Source organism: Syngnathus scovelli, chromosome 9 (assembly GCF_024217435.2).
Source record: "Syngnathus scovelli strain Florida chromosome 9, RoL_Ssco_1.2, whole genome shotgun sequence".
Classification (NCBI taxonomy): Eukaryota; Metazoa; Chordata; class Actinopteri; order Syngnathiformes; family Syngnathidae; genus Syngnathus; species Syngnathus scovelli.
This window is the reverse complement of record NC_090855.1, coordinates 3,551,628-3,573,312: the sequence shown is the minus strand read 5'-3', so window position 1 is coordinate 3,573,312 and position 21,685 is coordinate 3,551,628. Positions and strand designations below refer to the sequence as shown.

General features: G+C 44.6%; 3 protein-coding genes across 6 annotated transcripts; 1 reads left to right on the top strand and 2 right to left on the bottom strand.

Annotated features, from left to right (window-relative positions):
• Positions 1-330: 330 nt before the first annotated feature.
• Positions 331-7,493, top strand: glipr2l (GLI pathogenesis-related 2, like). Of its 2 annotated transcripts, XM_049731044.2 has the most exons (5): positions 331-647; positions 964-1,072; positions 5,347-5,450; positions 5,868-5,945; positions 7,041-7,493. In XM_049731044.2, exons 1-5 carry the CDS (start codon positions 635-637, stop codon positions 7,214-7,216), a joined length of 480 nt encoding a protein of 159 aa, XP_049587001.1. In that variant the 5' UTR covers positions 331-634; the 3' UTR covers positions 7,217-7,493. The 2 variants fall into 2 exon arrangements, with proteins under 2 accessions (XP_049587001.1, XP_049587000.1); XM_049731043.1 differs by lacking the exon at positions 331-647 and having other exon boundaries at positions 906-1,072.
• A 90-nt stretch (positions 7,494-7,583) lies between these two features.
• On the bottom strand, positions 7,584-17,211 carry nacad (NAC alpha domain containing). Of its 3 annotated transcripts, none has more exons than XM_049730764.2 (11): positions 16,937-17,196; positions 16,643-16,750; positions 14,736-15,022; positions 9,732-14,661; positions 9,442-9,669; positions 8,911-8,996; positions 8,666-8,734; positions 8,443-8,589; positions 8,237-8,371; positions 8,043-8,165; positions 7,584-7,722 (listed from the first exon to the last, which is right to left on the bottom strand). In XM_049730764.2, the coding sequence occupies exons 1-11, from the start codon at positions 16,962-16,964 to the stop codon at positions 7,708-7,710; spliced, it is 6,156 nt and encodes a 2,051-aa protein (XP_049586721.1). In that variant the 5' UTR covers positions 16,965-17,196; the 3' UTR covers positions 7,584-7,707. The 3 variants fall into 3 exon arrangements, 2 of the variants coding, with proteins under 2 accessions (XP_049586721.1, XP_049586723.1); XM_049730766.2 differs by having other exon boundaries at positions 9,442-9,657; XR_007483934.2 differs by lacking the exons at positions 7,584-7,722; positions 8,043-8,165; positions 8,237-8,371; positions 8,443-8,589 and having other exon boundaries at positions 8,699-8,734; positions 9,333-9,669; positions 16,937-17,211.
• Positions 17,212-17,696: 485 nt separating this feature from the next.
• Positions 17,697-21,547, bottom strand: tbrg4 (transforming growth factor beta regulator 4). The gene is made up of 11 exons (XM_049730921.2): positions 21,332-21,547; positions 20,678-21,157; positions 20,296-20,616; positions 19,957-20,131; positions 19,681-19,838; positions 19,502-19,612; positions 19,245-19,389; positions 18,941-19,174; positions 18,752-18,863; positions 18,543-18,657; positions 17,697-18,230 (listed from the first exon to the last, which is right to left on the bottom strand). Exons 2-11 carry the CDS (start codon positions 21,080-21,082, stop codon positions 18,129-18,131), a joined length of 1,878 nt encoding a protein of 625 aa, XP_049586878.1. The 5' UTR covers positions 21,083-21,157; positions 21,332-21,547; the 3' UTR covers positions 17,697-18,128.
• Between the last annotated feature and the right edge of the window lie 138 nt (positions 21,548-21,685).

Below are 21,685 nucleotides of genomic sequence, written 5' to 3'. Positions count from 1 at the left end.
ATAATACCTGTGATGGTTTTTGACAGAATTTCAAATCGACTTAGTATTTTTTATATTAAATATCTATGAAGGTTGAATTTTTTTAAATATAATGTTGCTTATTAGAGGAAGAAATTGCAAAACTTAAAAAAAATATTCACTTGATTAGATTACAAGCACCAAATTGTGGCAAGATTATTTTTTTTTTTTTCTGGATCTGGATTTGACATCTTACAGATGTTTTAGTATCCGGGCCCCAAAAAAATCTTAGCACCTAAAATGGGCACGTCTCCTTGTGATGATGTCATGAAGTGTCATGTCTCTATCAATGCGGGGGCAGGCAGTGGGTGTGTTTTCCCAGGCCACGAAAGATACACTCAAGGCAGATGTCTACAACTTGACAAACCGCCACGTGAAGTTATGCACAGTTTGGAGGAAGGTGTTTCAACCAGATAAACAGCTCGAGGGCAAATTTGCAGAATTTAAGGAGGACCGACATTAGATTGAAAGCCTGGCTCGACTTGAAACTTGAGGCAGCTGCTTTTTGGAATATTTGCATTAGAAACAGCTGCATCAAGGCAGCAGCACAAAAAAAATAATTTTTCACCAGTAGGAAGTCTGTTTGTGGACTTTGAACATTTCCTGTGTTGGCAAGATGGGGAAGTCAGGTAAGAACCACACCTCGCAAAACTCTGCAAAGACGTAAATCAAATTACTTGTTTGCTTTTGGAGTCAATGTGAGGCAGCACTGGCATGAATGTGCCCATTGTGTTGGAGTAGCATTGAAAAGAGCAGTGAGTGACGGCACCACACTTTGGCGACAATCACCGGTAATCTCCGTCTGGCCTTTAAACGACCACACTTGAGCTCCAGTATGGATTGTGCAATAACATTTATTGAACTCGGTGCTCAATAGTTGTGTCTCCGTTTTGCCAGGGCTGATGTCTGACATTCCCTGCTGTCTCTATTTGATGTGTCTCTCAGCCTCAAAGCAATTTGCAGAGGAGGTGCTGCAGTGCCATAACGACTACAGGAAGAAGCACCAAGCTCCCGCACTCAAATTGAGCAGCAAGCTGAGCGGAGAGGCTGCACGGTGGGTCCATACACAAAAGCAAACTAATTTGGAACTATCGACATATGCAATAGCAACAAACTCTTGTGAAATATCCTTTGTATATTTGAAGTTTATGTTGTAACTATGGAGATTCAAAAAAAAAAAAAACAGAGCAGACTGTGGAGATTCATCTTTGCAGAAACCACCACATCCTGCTCAAGCGACATCCTGAACCATATAAATAAATTTTAATGATAGGCACTTTTATGGAACAAGGACTAGATTGTCACGCTCAACACATAATTGAGTCCAGGTTGCAAAATAATACGTTTGTAGAATGGGATGCAATCATAAATAACAAAATGAGAAAATTTGAAGGATGTCATATAGAGCCAACCACTGGGCCGTGGACCGGTACCAGTCCGTGGGTCACTTGGTACCGGGCCGCCAAGCCGCACAGGGTTAGGGTCAGGATTAAGGTTAGTGGTACTTGAGCTGCTCCATAAAACCATACCTTGGTACAATTTCCTGCAAGGTAAACCAGGACTCCATAGTGTAGTGGTTAGTGCTCTGGACTCTCACCCCACTGACCTGAGTTCAATTCCCAGTGGGACCCAAAATATTTTATTATGGAAAAATTTGCAACACAGTTGCTCTTGTGCTGATCCATAAAAAAGGTTGGGGACCATTGATCTATACTACTTATGGGCTGCTCCATAAAACCATAACTTGGTACAATTTCACACTTTGCAAGACAGGGCTCTATAATGTAGTGGTTAATACTCTGGCCTCTAACCCCAGTGATCAGAGTTCAAATCCCCATGGGGCCTAAAACATTTTATATGGAAAAATTTGCAACACAGTTGCTCGTGTGCTGATCCATAAAAAAGGTTGGGGACCACTGATCTATACTTTTCACTTGTGAGCTGCTCCATCAAACCATAACTTGGTACAATTTCTTACAGGAAAAGTCAGGACTACATAGTGTAGTGGTTAATACTCTGGCCTCTGACTCCAGCAACCTGAGTTCAAATCCCCCTGGAGCATAAAATATTTTATCATGGAAAAATTTGCAACACAGTTGCTCGTTTGTTAATCCATAAAACCCTAACCTTTTTTAGTTTTTTTTTTCTGTTCATACAACTTCAACCAGTAGATGTCAGTAATGCCCATTGAAGCTGGTGCCACCTCGCCGTAAAACAAAACGAAGAAGAAAATGACGTCAATTCCCGTTCGCGAACGAGTAGTCAATTGCATTTCCCGTTCACCAACGAACAAATCTGTGAGTGAGTGATTCGCATTTCCAGTTCATCGCGAGAACGGATCAGAGAAGGGAACAAATCCTGACTTTCCCGTTCGCGAACGAGTCAATGGGTGTACTGCCTTCCTTCCCGTGCATCAACGGATCAGAGAGTGAACGTGTTGCGTCTCCCTCCTGGCGTGAACTATGGAAGCCGCAATGTAGATTTACGATTTGCCAAGGAAAGAAAGAACCACTCACTGAAATATTTTATGCGCGTTTTCTCCAAGCTAACGGCTAACTTGATTGCATGAAGGAATCCGACGTTATGCAACAACGGGGAGATGATGCTTCTCTTTGGGTCATCTTGATTTTAGAACACTTATAGTAGTTTTTAAATAACGTGTATGCATATATACGCCTTAATATCGTTATCCAATATATCTACTGCAATTTCACATTAGATTGCTGGTTTGAAATATATTTTTATTATTATTTTAATAAACATTAAAACCTGTTAAAACTTGTCTGGTGTTTTATACCTCATTTTTGTTTTTTGGGCATGAAAACAAAAATCTGACATTTGGTTAACTGCTTTATATGACAATATGTATATGTGTTTTACGTTGTGTAATATGTGTTGGTGTCCCCCAAAATAAAGAGCAAGTAGTCAAATACATATTCTTGACACGTACAAAAAATGCATATATATAGTCCGTGTGACGTCACGGATAAACCAGCCAATCAGAAAGTGGAGGATGTCACTTAAGCTTTGGCAATGATTTTTCCCTAATGAACTGGCCTGTATTATGTACACTTAAAAATGGCGGTGTACCTAATGGAGTGTCCAAGATGACGTCACAGATCAAACAGCCAATCAGAAAGTGGGGGTGAGGGCGGGTGTGGCACTTTTCTCTTTTACTTAAGCTTTGGCCATGATTTTTCCCTAATGAACTGGCCTGTTATTAGGTACACCTAAAAATGGCGGTGTACCTAATGGAGTGTCCAAGTGATGTCACAGAACAACCACCCAATCAGAAAGTTACCCTCGTTAAACACACCTGCGTGAAAACTTTTAGCCACTTTCACGGTCAAAAGGAGCTAAAAGTTTTCACGCACCTGCACTTAACGAGGGAATCACACGGACACTCCATTAGGTACACCGCCATTTTCAAGTGTACCTAATAACAGGTCACTTTATTAGGGAAATAAGGTCAAAGGTCACAGGGCCGCGTTCCAACATGTTTTCAAAGATCCCCTCGTTAAGTGCAGGTGCGTGAAAACTTTTAGCTCCTTTTGACTGTGAAAGTGGCTAAAAGTTTTCACGCAGGTGTGTTTAACGAGGGTCACTTTCTGATTGGCTGGTTGATCTGTGACATCACTTGGACACTCCATTAGGTACACCGCCATTTTTAGGTGTACCTAATAACAGGCCAGTTCATTAGGGAAAAATCATGGCCAAAGCTTAAGTGAAAGCGAAAAGTGCCACACCCGCCCTCACCCCCACTTTCTGATTGGCTGTTTGATCTGTGACGTCACTTGGACACTCCATTAGGTACACCGCCATTTTCAAGTGTACCTAATAACAGGCCAGTTCATTAGGGAAAAATCATGGCCAAAGCTTAAGTGAAAGCCCCCACTGATTGGCTGTTTGATCTGTGACGTCACACGGACTATATATATATATATATATGCATTTTTTGTACGTGTCAAGAATATGTATTTGACTACTTGCTCTTTGTTTTGGGGACACCAACACATATTACACAATGTAAAACACATATACATAGTCATATAAAGCAGTTAACCAAATTACAGATTTTTGTTTTCATGCCCAAAAAAATAAAAACAAAAAAAAATAAAACACCAGACAAGTTTTAAAAGGTTTTAATGTTTATTGAAATAATAATAAAAGTACATATCAAACCAGCAATCTAATGTGAAATTGCAGTGGATAACGATATTTAGGCGTATATATGCATACACGTTAATTAGAAACTACTATAAGTGTTCTAAAATCAAGATGACCCAAAGAGAAGCATCATCTCCCCGTTGTTGCATAACGGCGCATCCCTTCATGCGATCAAGTTAGCCATTAGCTTGGAGAAAACGCGCATTTAAGAAGTGGTGTTTCAGTGAGTGGTTCTTTCTTTCCTTGGCAAATCGTAAATCTACATTCTGGCTTCCATAGCTCACGCCAGGAGGGAGACGCAACACGTTTACTGACTGATCCGTTGATGCACGGGAAGGAAGGCAGTTCAGCCATTGACTCGTTCGCGAACGGGAAAGTCAGTATTCCTTCCCTCACTTGAACGGCAAGTGACGTCATTTTCTTCTTCGTTTTGTTTTATGGCGAGGTGACACCAGCTTCAATGGGCATTACTGACCCCTACTGGTTGAAGTCATATGAACTGAAAAAACCTAAAAAAGAGTTTTATGGATCAGCTGTGTTGCAAATTTTTCCATGATAAAATACTTTATGTCCCACAGGGGTTTGAACTCAGATCACTTGGGTCAGAGTCCAGACCACTAACCGCTACACTATAGAGCTCTGTTTTGTACTGCAAGAAATTGTACCAAGCTATAATTTTGTGGAGCAGCTCATAAGCTATAGATCAGTGGTCCCCAACCTTTTTTCATAGATCAGCACATGAGCAACTGTGTTGCAAAATTTTCCTTGATAAAATATTGCACATCACACTAGGATTTGAACTCAGGTCACCAGGGGTGAAGAGTCCAGAGCACTAACCACTATACTATGGAGCCCTGGCTTGTATTGGGTGAAATTGCACCAACATATGGTTTTATGGAGCAGCTCACTCGTAACCCTAACCTTAATCCCAACCCTGACCCTAGGCCCAACCCTAACCCCAACCCTAACCCGAGCCCCAATCTTAACCTTAACTCTAGGCCCAACCATAACCCCAACCTGTTTTGCTTGTTGTGTCAAGTGTTTCAATAGTTTCAAGATATTATTGGTTGTCCATGTTCTTCTTTAGTTACGCTGAGAGTTTGACTAGCACTTTTGTTTAATAATTTCAAGGTATGCTTAATTGTCTTTGTCCTTCTCCAGTTATGCTGAGAGTTTGGCTAGCACACGCATCCTAAAACACAGCGAGGCGTCAAGTAGGGGGAGCTGTGGCGAGAACCTGGCGTGGGCTTCCTATGACCAATCAGGTACATTAAAAATGAGCTAATATGATGTAACCAAACAAGCTCATTTCTGCTGATGGATGAGAAGCGGCCTTCTAATATTTCCTGTCATCCGTTTGCAATTTTTGAGCGTGACATTTGAAGTAAACCGCTAAAGCACATTCTTCTATTGAGAACCTTGAATCCTTTTTCTTCTCTTCCATTTTGGATCTTAGAACGCGTGATTCAGTGCCGGAAAAATGCGTCAGTGTGTGAGTCATAAAGTATCTCCATTGGAGCCGCACGGGGGTGACCAAAAGTGCAGCATTGTAAATAAAAATGTCGCCCGTAGGGACTTGTGCTGATCAAAAAAGAATTCCATGACAATGCTGTCATTGTGATTACGGTGTGTGACAGAAGAGTGATTTGATGGCGCCTAAATTGAGGTTACTCTTCGTGCAGGAAAGGATGTGGCCGACCGCTGGTACGATGAAGTGAAACAGTACAACTTCAGTTCTCCTGGATTCTCCTCCAGCACCGGTGAGGAGCGCATCCATCATTCTTAACAAAACCAAAGGCGCCAATTTACAGACTGACGTCGATTTTTGTTTGTTATTTGCAACCTTTCATTTTACCTATAAATTTCTCATCCATTAGCCGAGGCACGCGTGAGGTTGTTGTCATGCTGATGTCACGCCTCAATTAGAATCTGCCTCAGACAGTCAATAGTTTTAGATAAATCACATTCCTAGTCTTTGTGTCAGTTTCAGTGTGGCGTAATTGTGTTGGGTTTTTTTTTGTAGACTTTGGTTTACATGACTTGACTGCAGTTGATTTGACGCTCCTAGTATGTCGATTCATGCTCAAGTAATGGGGGGAAAGATAAACCAAGAGAGACCGAGGTTAGGATTCCTGTGTGTGTAAATATTTGAAAGAACTTCCATTTGTTTTAAAAGGCTTGGTCTGTCAATAACAAAGTTACTCTTACATTTAAATGCTCAAGTCAGCTCTAATTAAAAAAAAAAAAAAAAAAGAGGAACTTTGGCCCATCTATTTCTGTTGGGAAAGTATGTCGACATATTGTAAGAACAGTCTCGTGACATTTTCTTCAAAGGAAGTCTAAAACGAGGCAAAGAATGACTTCGTTCAAGGATAAACTGTCAGTATCATTAAATATGTTTAATATAGGTTTTACTCAAGTGTAAAAAGGTAAAAAAAAAAGGTTTTTTTTAATATATTTTTTTTTTAATTTTAAGAAATTGGTTTAAAATGACAATATATATTTTTTTAGAAATTAAAAAAATAGATTAAAAAAAACCGGCACTATTAGCGTCACGTTTAATCAGTAGTTTCAAACTGTATTAGCAGTAGTCATGGATCAATTGCGCCCTCTGCTGGTTGCTACCCTTTAGTAAAACCCACCAGGCATACATTTTTCTTCTCCTGCAAAACTTTTCATATAAACGAGCCATATTGAGATTTATTCTTAAATACGTTTTGACTGCTATTTCATGGATTTCTGCATGTTTACTAGAATACAAAAAGAAAAGGTAAGGAATATCAAATCGTTTTCTGTAAGTATGAATAGCATTCAAGTTTGTGTGTGAATTGATTTCCCTTACCTTCCACCAATAGGCCATTTCACCGCAATGGTTTGGAAGAACACCAAGATGCTGGGCGTGGGGAAGGCCATTGCATCAGATGGTTCTTCCTTCGTGGTGGCCAGATACTTTCCAGCTGGCAATATCACCAACCAAGGGCACTTTGACAGCAACGTCCTACCCCCTAAAGCTCCAGGCTCGCCTTCTTAAAGACACCAGGGACTCCACTTAAGAGAGTTCTCAGGGGAACACCACTTATTGCCTTGTACTGCCAACCTACGTTGGAATTACTGTAAGGAACCACTTCCTCCTTGGAAAAGGATTTATAAATGGTACGGTGATTGAAGAGATTCTACTGTTTGCTAACACACAGGCACCCCATGTGCTCTGTATTTGATCTTGTGTGTCTGTTTACTAGTATTATGTAATTAAAGTGAAAAATTGTCATTTTGTTGTAATTTGTCAATTAAACTTAACCAGAAAACTATCATTGCCTGTTTTAGACCATATTATTTGATTTGCATGTGAAATATTAGTTTTAAATATGTCGACAAAGGACCCAAAAAGGCCGGAGCTGGCGTCCTAAAAGGCTATTTATTCAGTAGGTATTGGACACGCAACATACAGTAGCAGCAAGACGGGGTTGTGTTTGGGCTTTAGGTTGACGAGGAGGAGGTCAAGCTTCAAACGACCCACATCACTCACATGGTCAGCTCCTGGATGGAAAAAAAGACAAAGATAAAAAGAGATTCAAGATTAAAAGGTGCTTTGCTGCCACCTTGTGGCATCTTGATGCAGAGGAATTATGCTCAGCCATCATCTTGGAGCATCTTTAGGGAATTAAAAACCTTTTGAGGTGCTTCAATTACTCCAGATATTGTGTACTGTTTCTCAATGCTTAGCTTATACTGCCATCTAGTGGTAATGAGAGAAGTTACTGGGGAGAACTTCAACTTGACCTTCATTGTTTCACCCCCCCCTCCCCTCCTCGCTCTCTCTGTGACTCATTAATTTATTTCCCATCTGCCATCCTCACCATGATCGCGTTCACGATGTCATTCTTGTTATGTTTCAGCGCACGTACTGCCTTGGCTCGAGACACGTTGGCCTGAGCCATCACCAGCTCGATGTCCCTCTGCTCCAGACCCCCGTTGTCCACCTGCAAAGACAGCATCTGGATGGCCATGGGTTCAAAAAGTGCCTTAAGCCACGCCCCCTTTCCCTCTATACCTCCTCTTCCTCTTCTTCACTCTCCTCCTTGATGCTTAGGCTGGGTGGGACAGGGGGCGCCAAGGGAGTGGAGGTCACAGGCACCTTGAATTTCTCTGCAGCAGCTTTGTGAGCCTGTTGAGAAAGATCCTCAATCTGGCAGAGGGAGAAGAGAGGAATCAGAAATGATGCAATCATTGGAAATCCGCATCGCAGATGAGACTTACCTTGGCCTCCCCAAATACAATATAAATATCCGACGCGGGGCTTTTGAAGACATCTGGTCGGCTAATGACAAACAGGATACTCTTGGACTTCTTGATGGTTATTCTGGTCACACCGTGGACCGGCTTTAGACCTAATTTCGACATAGCCTACATGCAGAGGAGCGGAAGAAATTTCATGAGATACTGGCGTTCATATTTTTAAAGGAAATATTGCTTGTCTGACCTTGCGGGCCTTTTTCTCACTGCGGCTCTGTTTGGTTCTGTTCGGGCCTTCGTCTGCTGAGGAGAAGGACTGCAGGGGAAGCCAGTTGGTATTTTGAGTCTATTTTAAGAAGCCTGGCACCAAAACCAGCAAAACCTCCTTTGGATGTTAGCTTAAAACTACTCAACCAAAGTAATTAGCGAAAAGTAGGGCAGGTTATATTTGCACAAGAATCAGTAGAGGCAAAAATAACTTCCTAGAATCACCTGCGGTTGAGGAGGTCTCACTGGCTCCTCCTCCAGCTCAAGGACCGAGCCCTCACTATCGGACTCGTTACAGGACACTAGAGAACCTGGACAAGCAGACGCACAAAACACGCAAACAGTAAATTTGGTGTGTTTTTGTCAATCAGAATTTTATTTTATTTTATTTTATTTTATTTTTTTTATTTTATTTATTTATTTATTTATTTATTTATTTATTTATTTATGTATTTATGTATTTATTTATTTATTTATTTATTTATTTAGCCGGATGCACTTAGTTGAAATTGCTGGAGCAACTTATTCAAATTCTGCATTTTTAAATCATCATCCTCCAAAGGAGACCTGACCAATCACAACAAAAAAAAAGAATCTAGGTCAATGTTTCAAAAGTATAGAGCAATCAAAAAATCTTAATACCTTACCTTATTATTTAAGCTCTCGAGAGATTGTCTGATGTATAGTAAGACTACAAACAGAATGAGAAATATAATGGTGCAATCGAATGAAATGGGGTGTTGGGAAAAACTCAGCTGTTTTTGAAGTCTTCAGAAATTGCGTGGTTGCGCTTGACTGAATAGCCCGATTCTTTGTCGTTTAGTCGATGAGAAGCGAACGGGTGGCTTTCCTTTTGATCTGACGTGGCACTTCTCTCCGTGGATCCACTTCGGTTTGCCGCTGCTTTGAGCACAGACCCTTGAACACATCTGGGGAGTCCGCAATCCTCCTCACTGTCTGTTCTTCTCCCCACTAAACTGGAATCTTAGTGGGAAAATACTTGAGAGTCAAGATTTTGTGATGGGAGTGTAAAATATGATTCTTACCTTTGGATATGTTTGTGCTGCCTTGTTTGGTGTGATGGTGTGAAGAGATGGAAGATGATTCCTGGGTTGGCTTGGATACGGCAAAAGATGGTGAAGCAACGCTTGAGTCAGATTGAGTCGTCGGATGGGTGGCGATTTTATTATCGGGAGGAAATTGGCGGGAAAGTACTTGCTGGGAGGAATTTGTGGCGGCTGGAGAGGATGTGATGAGGGGAGGGAGTTGGGGTTGGGATTCTTGCACAGGTGTGGGAAGGTCACATGGTGGCTCTTTGGAAGTTTGAGGGAGGGGGGAGGAAAACGAAGTGCATAGTGCGATAGCCTCCGGTGGGGAATTCTGGTCATGGTCGATGTTGTTGTCGTTAATGTCCACTCGGATTCTTCTCTCACCGCTTGTCGGCGGTCGGTATTCGAGCGCCTCCCGTCTGTTGTCGAGCACTTCCTGTCTGTTGTCGAGCACTTCCGGTCTGTTATTGAGCACTTCCTGTCTGTTGTCGAGCACTTCCTGTCTGTTGTTGAGCACTTCCTGTCTGTCGCCAAGCACTTCCTGTCTGTTGCTGAGCACTTCCTGTCTGTTGTTGAGCACTTCCTGTCTGTCATCAAGCACTTCCTGTCTGTCGCCAAGCACTTCCTGTCTGTTGCCAAGCACTTCCTGTCTGTTGTCGAGCACTTCCTGTCTGTCGCCAAGCACTTCCTGTCTGTTGCCAAGCACTTCCTGTCTGTTGTCGAGAACTTCCTGTCTGTCGCCAAGCACTTCCTGTCTGTTGCCAAGCACTTCCTGTCTGTTGTCGAGCACTTCCTGTCTGTCGCCAGGCACTTCCTGTCTGTTGTCAGGCACTTCCTGTCGGCCATCTTGTTCTTTATTGGTTTCTACTGGAGCTTTGAGGTTGAGTGGAGTGTTGGTGTCACAGTTGCGACTCTTTTGAACTTGTGATCCGGTTTTGTCTTTCTTCTGTTGACACTGGACTGACGAAGTTTTCTTGTTTTTGCTCTTATTTGTTACCGAAAGGCCGTCAGACGCATTTGAGCTTGCATCTTTGGAAGCAAGGGGAATTATTTCTTCATCAAGATCGTCAAGGCCGGAGTCCAAATTTGCGGTCACCTTCAAGGCCTTGTTTTGTTTCCGTCTTCGGCCTTTCTTAGTGGCGCCAACTTTCTCTGTGCAAAGTGCTCCTTCTGTATCGTCTTGTGCAAAACTATCCAAGGTAGTCTGTGGAGAAGAGGGACTTTCTGTAATCTTTTCATCATTCTTTGCACATCTCTTCTTTAATTTCTTAGTATCTTCTTCCATCCCTGAGTTCAAACGATCACACAGCTGTCCCGTCAAGGCATCTTGAATCTTTGGTTCATCTGCAAGTTTGTCAGTCACAGAACTAGCATCCATGGCTTTTTGGCTTCCAGTTTCAGGCTCCATCCACTTCTCGTCTGATTCGGATTGCAAAACTTTTTTTGCACCTTCATCTGCATTCGATTTACATCTCGGGTTAAAGTAACCAAAGTAGCCGTCGAGTAAGGTTAGCGTTATGTTATGATCCGGGGTGATTGTCTGATCGCCTTGACTTCTTTTCAGATGTTGGCTTGCTGCAGGTTTGCCCACGTCGGCGTGCGTTGTTTGCGATCCAGACGCGTCTTCCGCTACTTGTTTGTCCCCAGACGGCATCTCCTCAAGGGGAATATTAGAAACGGATTCTCTGACTTTGACACTCACACAATCGGGTCTGGCGTCTTCAGACAGAGCATTCAGTCCTTCGCGCATTGCTAATTGCAAGCAATCAAAAGTAGCGTCGTTATTATTGTTGGAATCCATCCATGTTATCCGTTCTGGTGTGTCTGCGTTATCATGATTTAAATTGCTGACATCATCATTCAGGAATCTTCTTTCCCCTCCACCTGCTTCTGAGAGCTCCTCAATGGACTTCCAACCAACCAAATTGGACACGGATGTCCCCTGGAGTTCATTCTCTTCTTCCCGATGGCTTTTTCCATCCATTCTGTTATCTTTCATCTCCAGAACATGACCAAAAGCATCGCCATAGTTTTCATACGCTTCACTACTCACGTTGAGAGTCTCCGTCCTTGGGCCTCGTGAGTCACACACGAGTACGCTGTCAGCCTCAAAGTCATACTTCTTCCCGAGAGACAAGGAAAGCGACTCCCCTGCTCCCCAAACTTCAAATTCAGATACGGATCCAGAATGTAATTCCGTTTTATCATCACACCAAATCCCGACTTCAGGATCATTACCCCTTCTGGTATCTGTTTCCGAGTTCTCCCTTTTGGGCGAGATGGCAAGAGGAGAGTGAGGCGATCCCGACGCTCCGAGTACCCTCTCGTCGGTACTTAGGTTCTCCTGACCGGAGTCACCGGGACAATGTTCAGGAGTCAGAGTCAGATTGTCTGCAAGGCCGAGAATAACTTCTGGAGATGTGGAGATCGGGATGTTACTGGGGTTGGGACTTGGGTCTTTAGGATTGGAGAGAGGAAGGACACCTTTGTTGAGGTCATTAGTAGCCGTGGTCAAGGAAGCCAAATCGGTAGCTCTGCAATGGACAATCTCTCCTCTGCCATTTTCATTCTTCTTGTTCCGATCTTCTCGCTCAGCCTTATCAGAGGACCAATGCGATGATAAAATTCTCCTCGCCCCGCCATCAACATCGCTTCCCGACACATAACGACTTGGCTTAATGAGCAATTTATAAGAATCCCTTTCTGGAATGGAATCTTCTCTGGTTTCGTCAGGCTGTTTGGGACTGACGTCGTTCGGAAGTTCTTCATCTGTTGATTGGTTTTGAAGAACCGGGTTATCTGGGTTGGTCATCTCTGGTGTCCCAACAGACGTGGATTGGGGAGATGGCTCGTGTTTGGATTCCTGGAGAACCGTACATTGTTTTGCCGAGATCTCATCTTTTGTTTGGTCTAATGGACCAGAACATTCTGCGTCTTCTGGAGGTTTGTGTTCTAGTTCATCGGTCTCGGCGGAGTTATCTGCAGAAAGACAAATTGTGTCCAGGCGATCCATCATCGGACTTTGCCGAGTGGGAGAAGTTTCCGTTTGACCAGTGGCAGGTTCCTGCTGCGGTTCTGATTGCTTCTCGGTAGAGTCGAGCGTTGGTTCTAACGACTGTGCGTGCCTCTCGGTGCTGTACAGCCGTTCATCTTCCTCGCCGTTATAGGAAGCGGAATCTAATGAGTCATCCGTATCATCTTGGTAGCAGAAGAAGTCATCCAGACCGTCATTTATCGATGTCTCTGAGAGCGTATGAAGAAACGAGCCTGAGCTTTCCTCGTCGCCGGCGCTGGCAGCCTCCCTGACGTGCTCTCCCTCTTCATCATCTTGCTCTTCTTCATCTTCTTCCTCCTCGACGACTTTGACTTCCACGTTAGCTTCCTCAACCACCTCACCGCTGTTGTCCAAACCGTCATCTTCTGCAATTTTTGGACCATTGACGGCGTAGTCGTCGTCTTCTTCATCGTCATCATCATCATCATCTTCAACATCCGCTTCCTCCTCCCCGGCCGCATACGCGTCGACGTCCTCGCCTTCATTTCCGTCCACGGCTACTTTGTTGTCATCCTCGGTCGGGAAAAGAGTGATTTCAAAAGAATCGGCTTTAAAGATGAGGCTGGTGTGAGGAGGAAATGGGATGAGGGAGACGGGGATCATCCTTTCTTCTTCTGACATATCCTCAGCGCAAGCTGCCGGAGAGAACATAAAAGAACCGGCGGAGCAAAGCTGAGCAAAGGCTTCAGCACTGAGAGAGTCACGGAGAAGGACAGGGGGGTCACGATTCGGGTTAGATGAAGATCGAGCAGGATTATCCGCCGCTGTTTCTTCTTGATCACTTTTGTCAGATGCACTCGGGTCCAGTTTGAGAGGTGAATGCTCGCTAGCCTCCTCTAGTGGACAGAGGGAGCTCTCGGACTCGCCGCCATCCTCCTGGGAGTCACTGGTGTGGCCGCTACTGCTCCTCACCCAACAAGACCGACTTTCTCCAGCAATCCTGCTCTCATCTTCATCAATTTGAGCCTCTTCCTCTTCAAGGATTGTTGTACCTGTTATCCCAAGCCGAGGATTGATGGTATCCTCGGGAGATTGGCCTACCTTCTCCCGTTCTGGACTAATTTTATCCTCGCCAACTTCATCTCCAATCTCGGATAAGGACCCAACGAAGCAAGCGCGGGCCTCCTGTGCGTCTTCTGCGAGCAGAGGGTTGGGGGAAGTAGAGGACGAGGCCGAGGATGCATAGGAGGAGGTCCAGCTTCCACCCTCAGCTGTCATATAAGAGCCAGAAGGGGAGGTCACTGGGGAGCAGAGGTCATCGCTGTCTGAGGGTAAGCCCGGTGACGGGGAGAAAGCGGGAGAGCCGGGATAGGAATGATGTTTAAGATGTGAGGAACGTGACGCCATCTTGATGGGAGTGGAAGGGGCGGTGTAGTACAAGTCGGGGTCCAGGGACGAGGGCACGCCCACTCGGAGCGGGTCTACCGAATAAGTCGGCTCGGAAAAGGACAGAGTCACAGGACAGGCCTGCTCGTGGACGGACTGGGAAGGCACTTCAACACTAGCAAAGCTTTGATCCTCTTTTTTGATCATCAAATGCTCATTTGTGAATTCAGGCTCCAAACATGAGGAAGGTAATGCGAGACTCTTGGCTGGGGGCGGAGCCTGTTCGGTTTGTTTATCTTCTTTGTCCGGCTTTTTTATTTTGCACTCTTCATTGCTCGTTTCCATTTGGGTCTTATTTACTTTTGGCTGAGCTTCAGAAAAGCTTTTGCTAACCGATGACGGGCTAGCTTGATCGCGGCGGCTATGAGACCGTGCCCCTTTCAGGATCTCTGACGGTTTAAGGAGGGTCTCCTGACCCATCACCACTCGAGTGTCCATGGTTTGTGATTCTGGATAATCACTCTCCACCTCGGAACCGGTTAGAACCTGTAGGCGATACACGCATATTAATATCATATCGTTATCAGAAGAAAAATATATCTCACAAGCCTAACACAGACTTTGATTCTCTCCATTTTAACAGGAACAAGGCGGCCACAAGGTCCATGACCGCCTAACTTTACGGATAATCTCGGCAGGTTGTTCTGCCGATGGTCAGACCCTTCAGGTTGAGGTCTCGGAGTCCCGCTGGAGTTTGATGTCACATGAAATAATCGGGGTCCAAACGGGGATGTGTGTGACGGTAGAAGCTTCTGAGGGGTGCTTGGAGAAGGACTTGAACCGCTTTCGGAAGGAGAAGAGCCACAGTCGCTGGGCGTGGACGCTGTGGATGGGTGTCTGCTTTTGCCTGGAAAGCAAAAAAATCATTTGACACGCTTAAAATCTTTTCTTCGTAACAATCTTCGTCAAGAAGATTCAACTGGAGTGAGTCTCTCTCTGTGACACAGAAGGAACAGAGGCTTCATTTTAACTAGGCCGTTGCCACCATGACCTCAATCCGCATGCTGATTGGCCATTTTGACACACAAGTGGCACAGCTCTGTGCCAGCCACCGACACACACACACACACACACACACACACACACACACACACACACACACACACACACATGCGTCACCCTGCCGGTTATCACTGTCACCGTGTTTCCTCACTATCGCTCGTAGCTGTAGCTGTGCAAGCATCAGCACTTAGCATCTCCTACTTGATCTCCACCCCAACAATAAGCTCTGAAGTGTGTTTGTGTTTGAGATGAGTCATGCCTTGACCCCGCTAAGCATAACTCAGTGTAGCCGAGCAGGACAATGAATGCTCACCGTGGCTAAATTACTAAAAGGAAACGAGGTAACTAGCTTAAATGTTAGCTAGCTAGCGTATCTTAGCAGCAGTTTCTTAAATAGCTATATGCTGCTCCTTTGGGGGAAGGCAGTGGAACAATAAGTGGAGCAGAATCACTGAGGCTGCAGCGCTTCCTCGACGGGCCTGAGGGGAGTTAGCTAGTGCTCTGACGAAGAATAGAAAAAAACAACAACAATTGACTTTCATTCTTTAACACAGCCACCACTTGTCACTCTGTGGTCACCCTCTGGGCCACTTCCACAACCAGAAGAACATTTTTCATTTTGACATGGATGCAGTCTTCTTAGTCCTCTTGGTATTATACAATTGTTTATTTTATATTATCAATAATAATGATAATAATAATGATGATAATAATAATAATAGTAGTAGTAGTAGTAGTTCAATTGATCTAAAAGGAAACTTAAAAAAAATTGTTCCAGGACAGAACAACATCAAAATATAACATTAGTTTTTACTTTCTATTTTTATTATTTAGACTTGCCTGTATTATGAGTGAGTTCCTAATATGTGCATTTTATTTAATCAAACCCTGATTGTGGCTGGTAAGATAAAAAAAATGACTTCTAAGTTACAGAGAGAGATATAAGAATGCAGTTTGGCCACCCCTAAGTGAGGCGGTGCCACCCCAGAAATATTTCTGGCTACGCCCCTGGGTGTAACTATTGTCAACAGTTTGTCAACCTTCCATAACATCACAAAGTTTTAACATCCAGCAGCTAAGCATGTTCTTGCACATTTGATTTCTGCCATGCTGCTGTGTCATGATCCAGCTAAAGTACTCAGAGAGGGAAGGGCGGAGCCATAGCTCATCCGACAGTTCCCAAAAATGCATACTGCATGAGGATGAAACTGCATGCGCATGAAGACATGGCGCAGAGGATGAGGCAGTGCACCGAGGGCAGGGTTCCGGAAGGGGCAGAAAAGCCCCCCAAAAAACATCCCATTTCTGCAAGTCACGGGGTTAAGGGCGGAGGAGTTTCTAACTATCATCCGGTTTAGTGATGACAACCAAGTGCATCACGGAATGAGAGCTCTTATTAGCAAATAGTCGACATTGTGTTTTTATACCCGATCACAGTGTATTGAAAAAGCCCCAGAGGTCCTACCTGGTCCAGGGAGTCCGGTATCATCCTCTCCCAGCCCCGGATGCTCGTTGACGGATCTGTGAGCGCTCTCCCCCGGCATGCTTGTCTCGTGGCTGCCTCTCTTTGGCTCTGACGCAACAATAAAAGCCAGAAGAGACAAGGTGAACAAGGGGAGGAGGGATGGCGATGGAGGAAGAGGAGGAGGAGGGGGGGAGCGGAGTACTTAGCGACCCGCTTCTTCCCTGCAGCACGTGTTTGTGGATGTGATTTTTTTTTTTTTTTGATGCTGCTTTGGTGTGTTGAACTCAAACTAACCGTCTAGTGTTCGCCTGTTTATATTCATGTGGAATCCGCAGTCTCATGTACAATTCTTCCTCTCCTCCCTCCCTCTCTCTCTATCCGCTTCTCTGCCAGCCAAGCTCTGACTGGATCTTGGGGAGATGATGTCAGCAGATTTTCATGCATCCCCTCTCAGTGCTGCCCTCAACTGCGAAGAAAGATATTGCAAAAACAAGACAAGCAAGTGGAATCTAAAAGAGAGACTCACAAGGAGCCAACTAAATGTATCTAATTACATCCTCTCTGCCTCGTGCAAGGATCGCATCCCTAATGAGCCCCCTCGGGCCAGTGAGAGCATCTGTTCACCCCCCCCCCCCTCCACCTTACAGTATCTGCCTCCTCCTTTTCATATTTTGGCAGATAAGTGAATGCATAGGCGCTAATGGAAAGAGAAAGCGAGAGGAGGCTGCAAAGCTCAGCCGCATGACCAGCAAGGGCTGTTTCTATGGCAACCCAAAACTTCCCACGGCACTGTTAAGTGTTAGAGAGCAGAGCAGAAGTCATGACGAACATACAAATGGGTCTAATGGCTTCACATAGACAACACAATACAATTAAATGTGATTATTTATATTCGTGGAGTGTGCTTCACATATTAGTGCAACTGAGCTAAACACAAATAAGTTTAAATTGAGTGAATTGCATAATCCTTCCTGACATCACTATGGTGTCCAAATATTTTTTTTTTTTTGGGCTTTGGACTCAAACGTGAAGCAGTGTCCGCACGACGACAGAATCAATTAACAAAACAATTTTAATTCCATCACATGATGACTCAAACACATTCATAAATTATTATTATCATCAATTGAATGCTTTCATAGATCACATCTTAGCTAAATATTCTGTATTCCTTACAGATGCTGCAACTCAGAGTTGAGCGTATCCAGAACAAGTGAAGACCTTGCTGCTGTTTTTTCTGACTCCGGAACTCTTGCTCAGCATCTCCATGGAAACAGGGAAAGCCCCCAAACACGTTGCCACGGGAACAACAGTCAATCTATATATGATATTTACTTGGGTTTGTTTTCGGTGCACACGCACTCCTCTGCAATGCTGCACTCTTCAATGTATGTGTGTGTTTGTTTACTGCATTCCCCGGTGTTCCGTTTGTGAGGGAAAGCTTCTGATTTAGCCGAGTTTGCAATTGTGATCAAGGTGAACCGGTTCACTTGGCCATGTCCTCGGCTACAGCCTTGCCCATCTTGTCCTTTAAATAGGCCAACTTCTGATGCTCCGTCTTCAGTTCTATCCACTCGAAATAAGGAACCTGAAACAGTAACGCGCATTTCGATATTTTGCCGAGCTGCCACAGATTGGTTGGACAAAGGAAAAGTGTGATGATCATCATAGAACCAGAACTTGTTGCAATCAAGGAGAAAAACAATAATGAAAATCACAGCAGAGCTCCCCCTGCTGGTTTGCCAGCGCGTCACCAAAGTTAATAGTGAGCAGATCAGTTGTAGAAATTTCTTAATCATAAAAAAAAAAACAAAAAAAACGATGGCCTCTGCGCAACGAAAACAATTTTTTTAGATATGTTAATTGAGACACATGGGTTAATTATTTAAACATTTCTTACGTCAACTAAGACGAAGCCGGCAAGTTGCAAGTGTCGCTTCATCATGATGAAGCGTCCCAGAAGGTCTTTACTCTTGGAGCCAAAGTTGGGGAAATCCCACGCTAGAAAAGCCATCCTTAAACACAACACGGGGAAGCACAACAACTTTAGCAAGTACCCCCAAAAAATATAAAGACATGGACACAAAAATACTATTTTCCCTAACTCACCGCCGTGCCCCTTCAGGCAACGCCTGCTTCCCGCCACCATTCGGAAGATGAGGAGCTCTCAGCTGGGATAAGTCGATGGGCTTGTTGTCACTATCCAGGACCACTTCAGCCTCTGAAGAGTGGAACGATATTCACAGTGGTCTTATAAATTAGTCATGCTTTCTGTGTGACCACAATCGGCCGCCTTACCGATAGTCCATCCATACACAGTGCTGACGCCCGTGCGAAGCATCTCCGGCCTCTTCACCAAAATATCTAAAGTCTCTCTCAGGTTGCTCTGCAGCGGGGAGAGTTTGGAGGTACTGGCCGGGACAGGTGGAACGTCCATGCGGGATGAGGATAATTCAGGATGTTCCAGGTGCAGTGTGGCGGCGACATGGAGCAGTTTTAGTCGGTAGTTCTCCACTCGAACCGGACTGCCATCTGCGGCGGGGTGAGGGCAAATACGATCGATATGTTTTGGGACTACTTGCGCTGGAGACGTGTTTCTCACTTGACAACTTGGCGACGTGTTCCGGCTGGATGAGCGGGATGAGATGGTGAGGCTTGGCCTGCTGGAGCACGCACAGGGACCACGCGACATCCGTCCGAAGAAAAGGCTCCATGTCCGAGAGGGAGCTCTCTAGCACGGGATGAACCTGAACGCAACACAAAATAGTTACAAATGGATTTTATTACTTTCTGGCTCACACAAACTCAAGTTGCGGTCGCACTTTAAAAACCAGTGATGAGGTGGTAGCATCATCTTACTTTTGCATAGAACTCGTCTCCTTTGCTCGGCTGAAAGTTCAGTCTGGCAAACGTCATGAGCATGTTACACAGCTGCAGAGTGCTGTATTTGTCACTGTGCTCCACATAGTGCTGGGGAACAAAAACAAAGGTTCAAAAATCAAATAAATCATTTGAACAAGACCGCAAGAAGGACTGACCTCGGCAAAGGCCTCAAAGAGCGGGATGTGGAGCCATTTGAGGAAGCCCATTGATTTTGCAAAGCGCATAATGTCGCCGGAGGTCAGTCCAGACATTCTGGGCAGCAACTCGGATGCCATTCGCTGAAACACTTGCGATTGGTGGAAATTCAGCTTACCTGGAGAAGCACAATGATGAAAGAACCAGCAACTTTTAAAATGTAATCAAATACCAGAGCATAAAACTGAAATTATTCCAAGAACTGATGTGAGACCAAACATAAAAAGTGTTACTACCAAACGCAAAGGCCATTTGGAGTATAAGCGGCGTGGTGAACTCCGCCGACGGTTTCTGCAGGAGATGGTAGGACAGTGCTCTGAGGAGGGGCACGGATCTGCGGCCCAGCACAGCTAAAGACACGGACACTTTGCGAATTTCTTCAGCTGAAAAGACTTCGGCGAGCTCCAAAGCCTTCGAGATGGAAAAAAAAAAGTATACATCGAGAATTTTTATGCTACACATTAGCTGGGGCATTCAGTGTGTACATTTTCAGACTTGCCACTAGGAGGCAGCATAATACAATCATGGCAATATAAAGATAATACAAATGAAACATTTAATAATATACACCTTACCTTGTCTTCTAGTCTGTCCATTAGGACAGGCGACAAGTGTTGTCCTTTGGAAATGAGCGCACAGACAGTTTTGGCATCGGAGATTTCAGTCCAGCGCAGTTCCAGCTGTTTTAGCGCTGCCGTCACGATGGCTACATCCTGCGGCGTCTTTCTGCCTGTCCCCCACTCGGCCAGGAAGGCCAGCTGTTTGTAGCCGAGTCGGCGGATTCGCCACAAGACCTCCGTTTGTACAGAAGCCAACACCGGATCTGTATTGGGGACGCCCATCACCCAAAGAGCCCGCAAGACGGACACAAGATTGCCGTTCCACACAGTTGATATCTGGAAGATACAGAAATGGGTCAGTCATCCTCTCGGTTTTGACGTCTGGCAGATTCCTCACCTGCTGAGTTATAGTGTCCATGATGTCCCGCAGCCTTGGGTCCTTGGTATGCAGTTGGTGAGTATTACCCTGCGTCTTCTGCATCATCCTCGTCCACGCTAACAGAGTAGAAGCTGCTTGATTACCATTTCTTCCATGTTGTTCCCAGGCAACGAGGATCTCCTCGGGCACCGCAGCCTTTTCCAGAATCTCATCCAGCTGGGTGCGAGTCGGCATGGTTAAATACACCTCGTCTTTTGCCAGCACCCGGCTCTCACATAGCGACCTCTCCGAAGTCCACGGCCGGCAACGATTCCTCTGCACGTTAGCCAGGCCGGTGGCTGATGGAGGTAGGCGAGCGGATGAGGTTCGAGAGGAGGCCCTGCATAGCAGAGGGACATATCTGCCCAAGAAACGAGTGGCCATTGGGCTCCGGAGGTGAGGCCACAGCAGAAAGAGGAGAATATAATCTCAGTTGTCAGCAGCCATTCCACATTTGTCCTAAAATGACATTGGACAACATAGTGAGTCTTACACACAGACGATGAAATGGAATTTGTGTTATGTTATGACAAAAAGTCAACTAGTAAGCGCAATTGACAAGTAGTACCGTGAGACAGGACGTGCGTGCAAAGGGAGCGGTGATCGCGCTATCGAGAAAAGTGAAATGCTGACCTTGTCGCGGAGACGAAAGAGGACTCAATGAGTAGTTTCTTCTCCTCTCACGGGTCTCTTTGCAAAAGGACGTCGCTCGGCATGTATCGCAACACCATTGATTGTCATAAACAACGCACAACACAAATTATATTATATACTTAATGGAAATGGTGCTTCACATGGAAATTCATGGTGCAGACGCCGGTCGCAGGAAAATTACGTCAGAGGCCATATGTAACAGACTTTACGTCATATCCGGATAATCCCGTTTGAATTTTCTCGTACATATTTGTTGATATTTTAGTAATTTATTGTCAGATGTTTTCAATTAGGAATTTAATTAAAAATTAAAGTTTAGAAAATATAAAAATA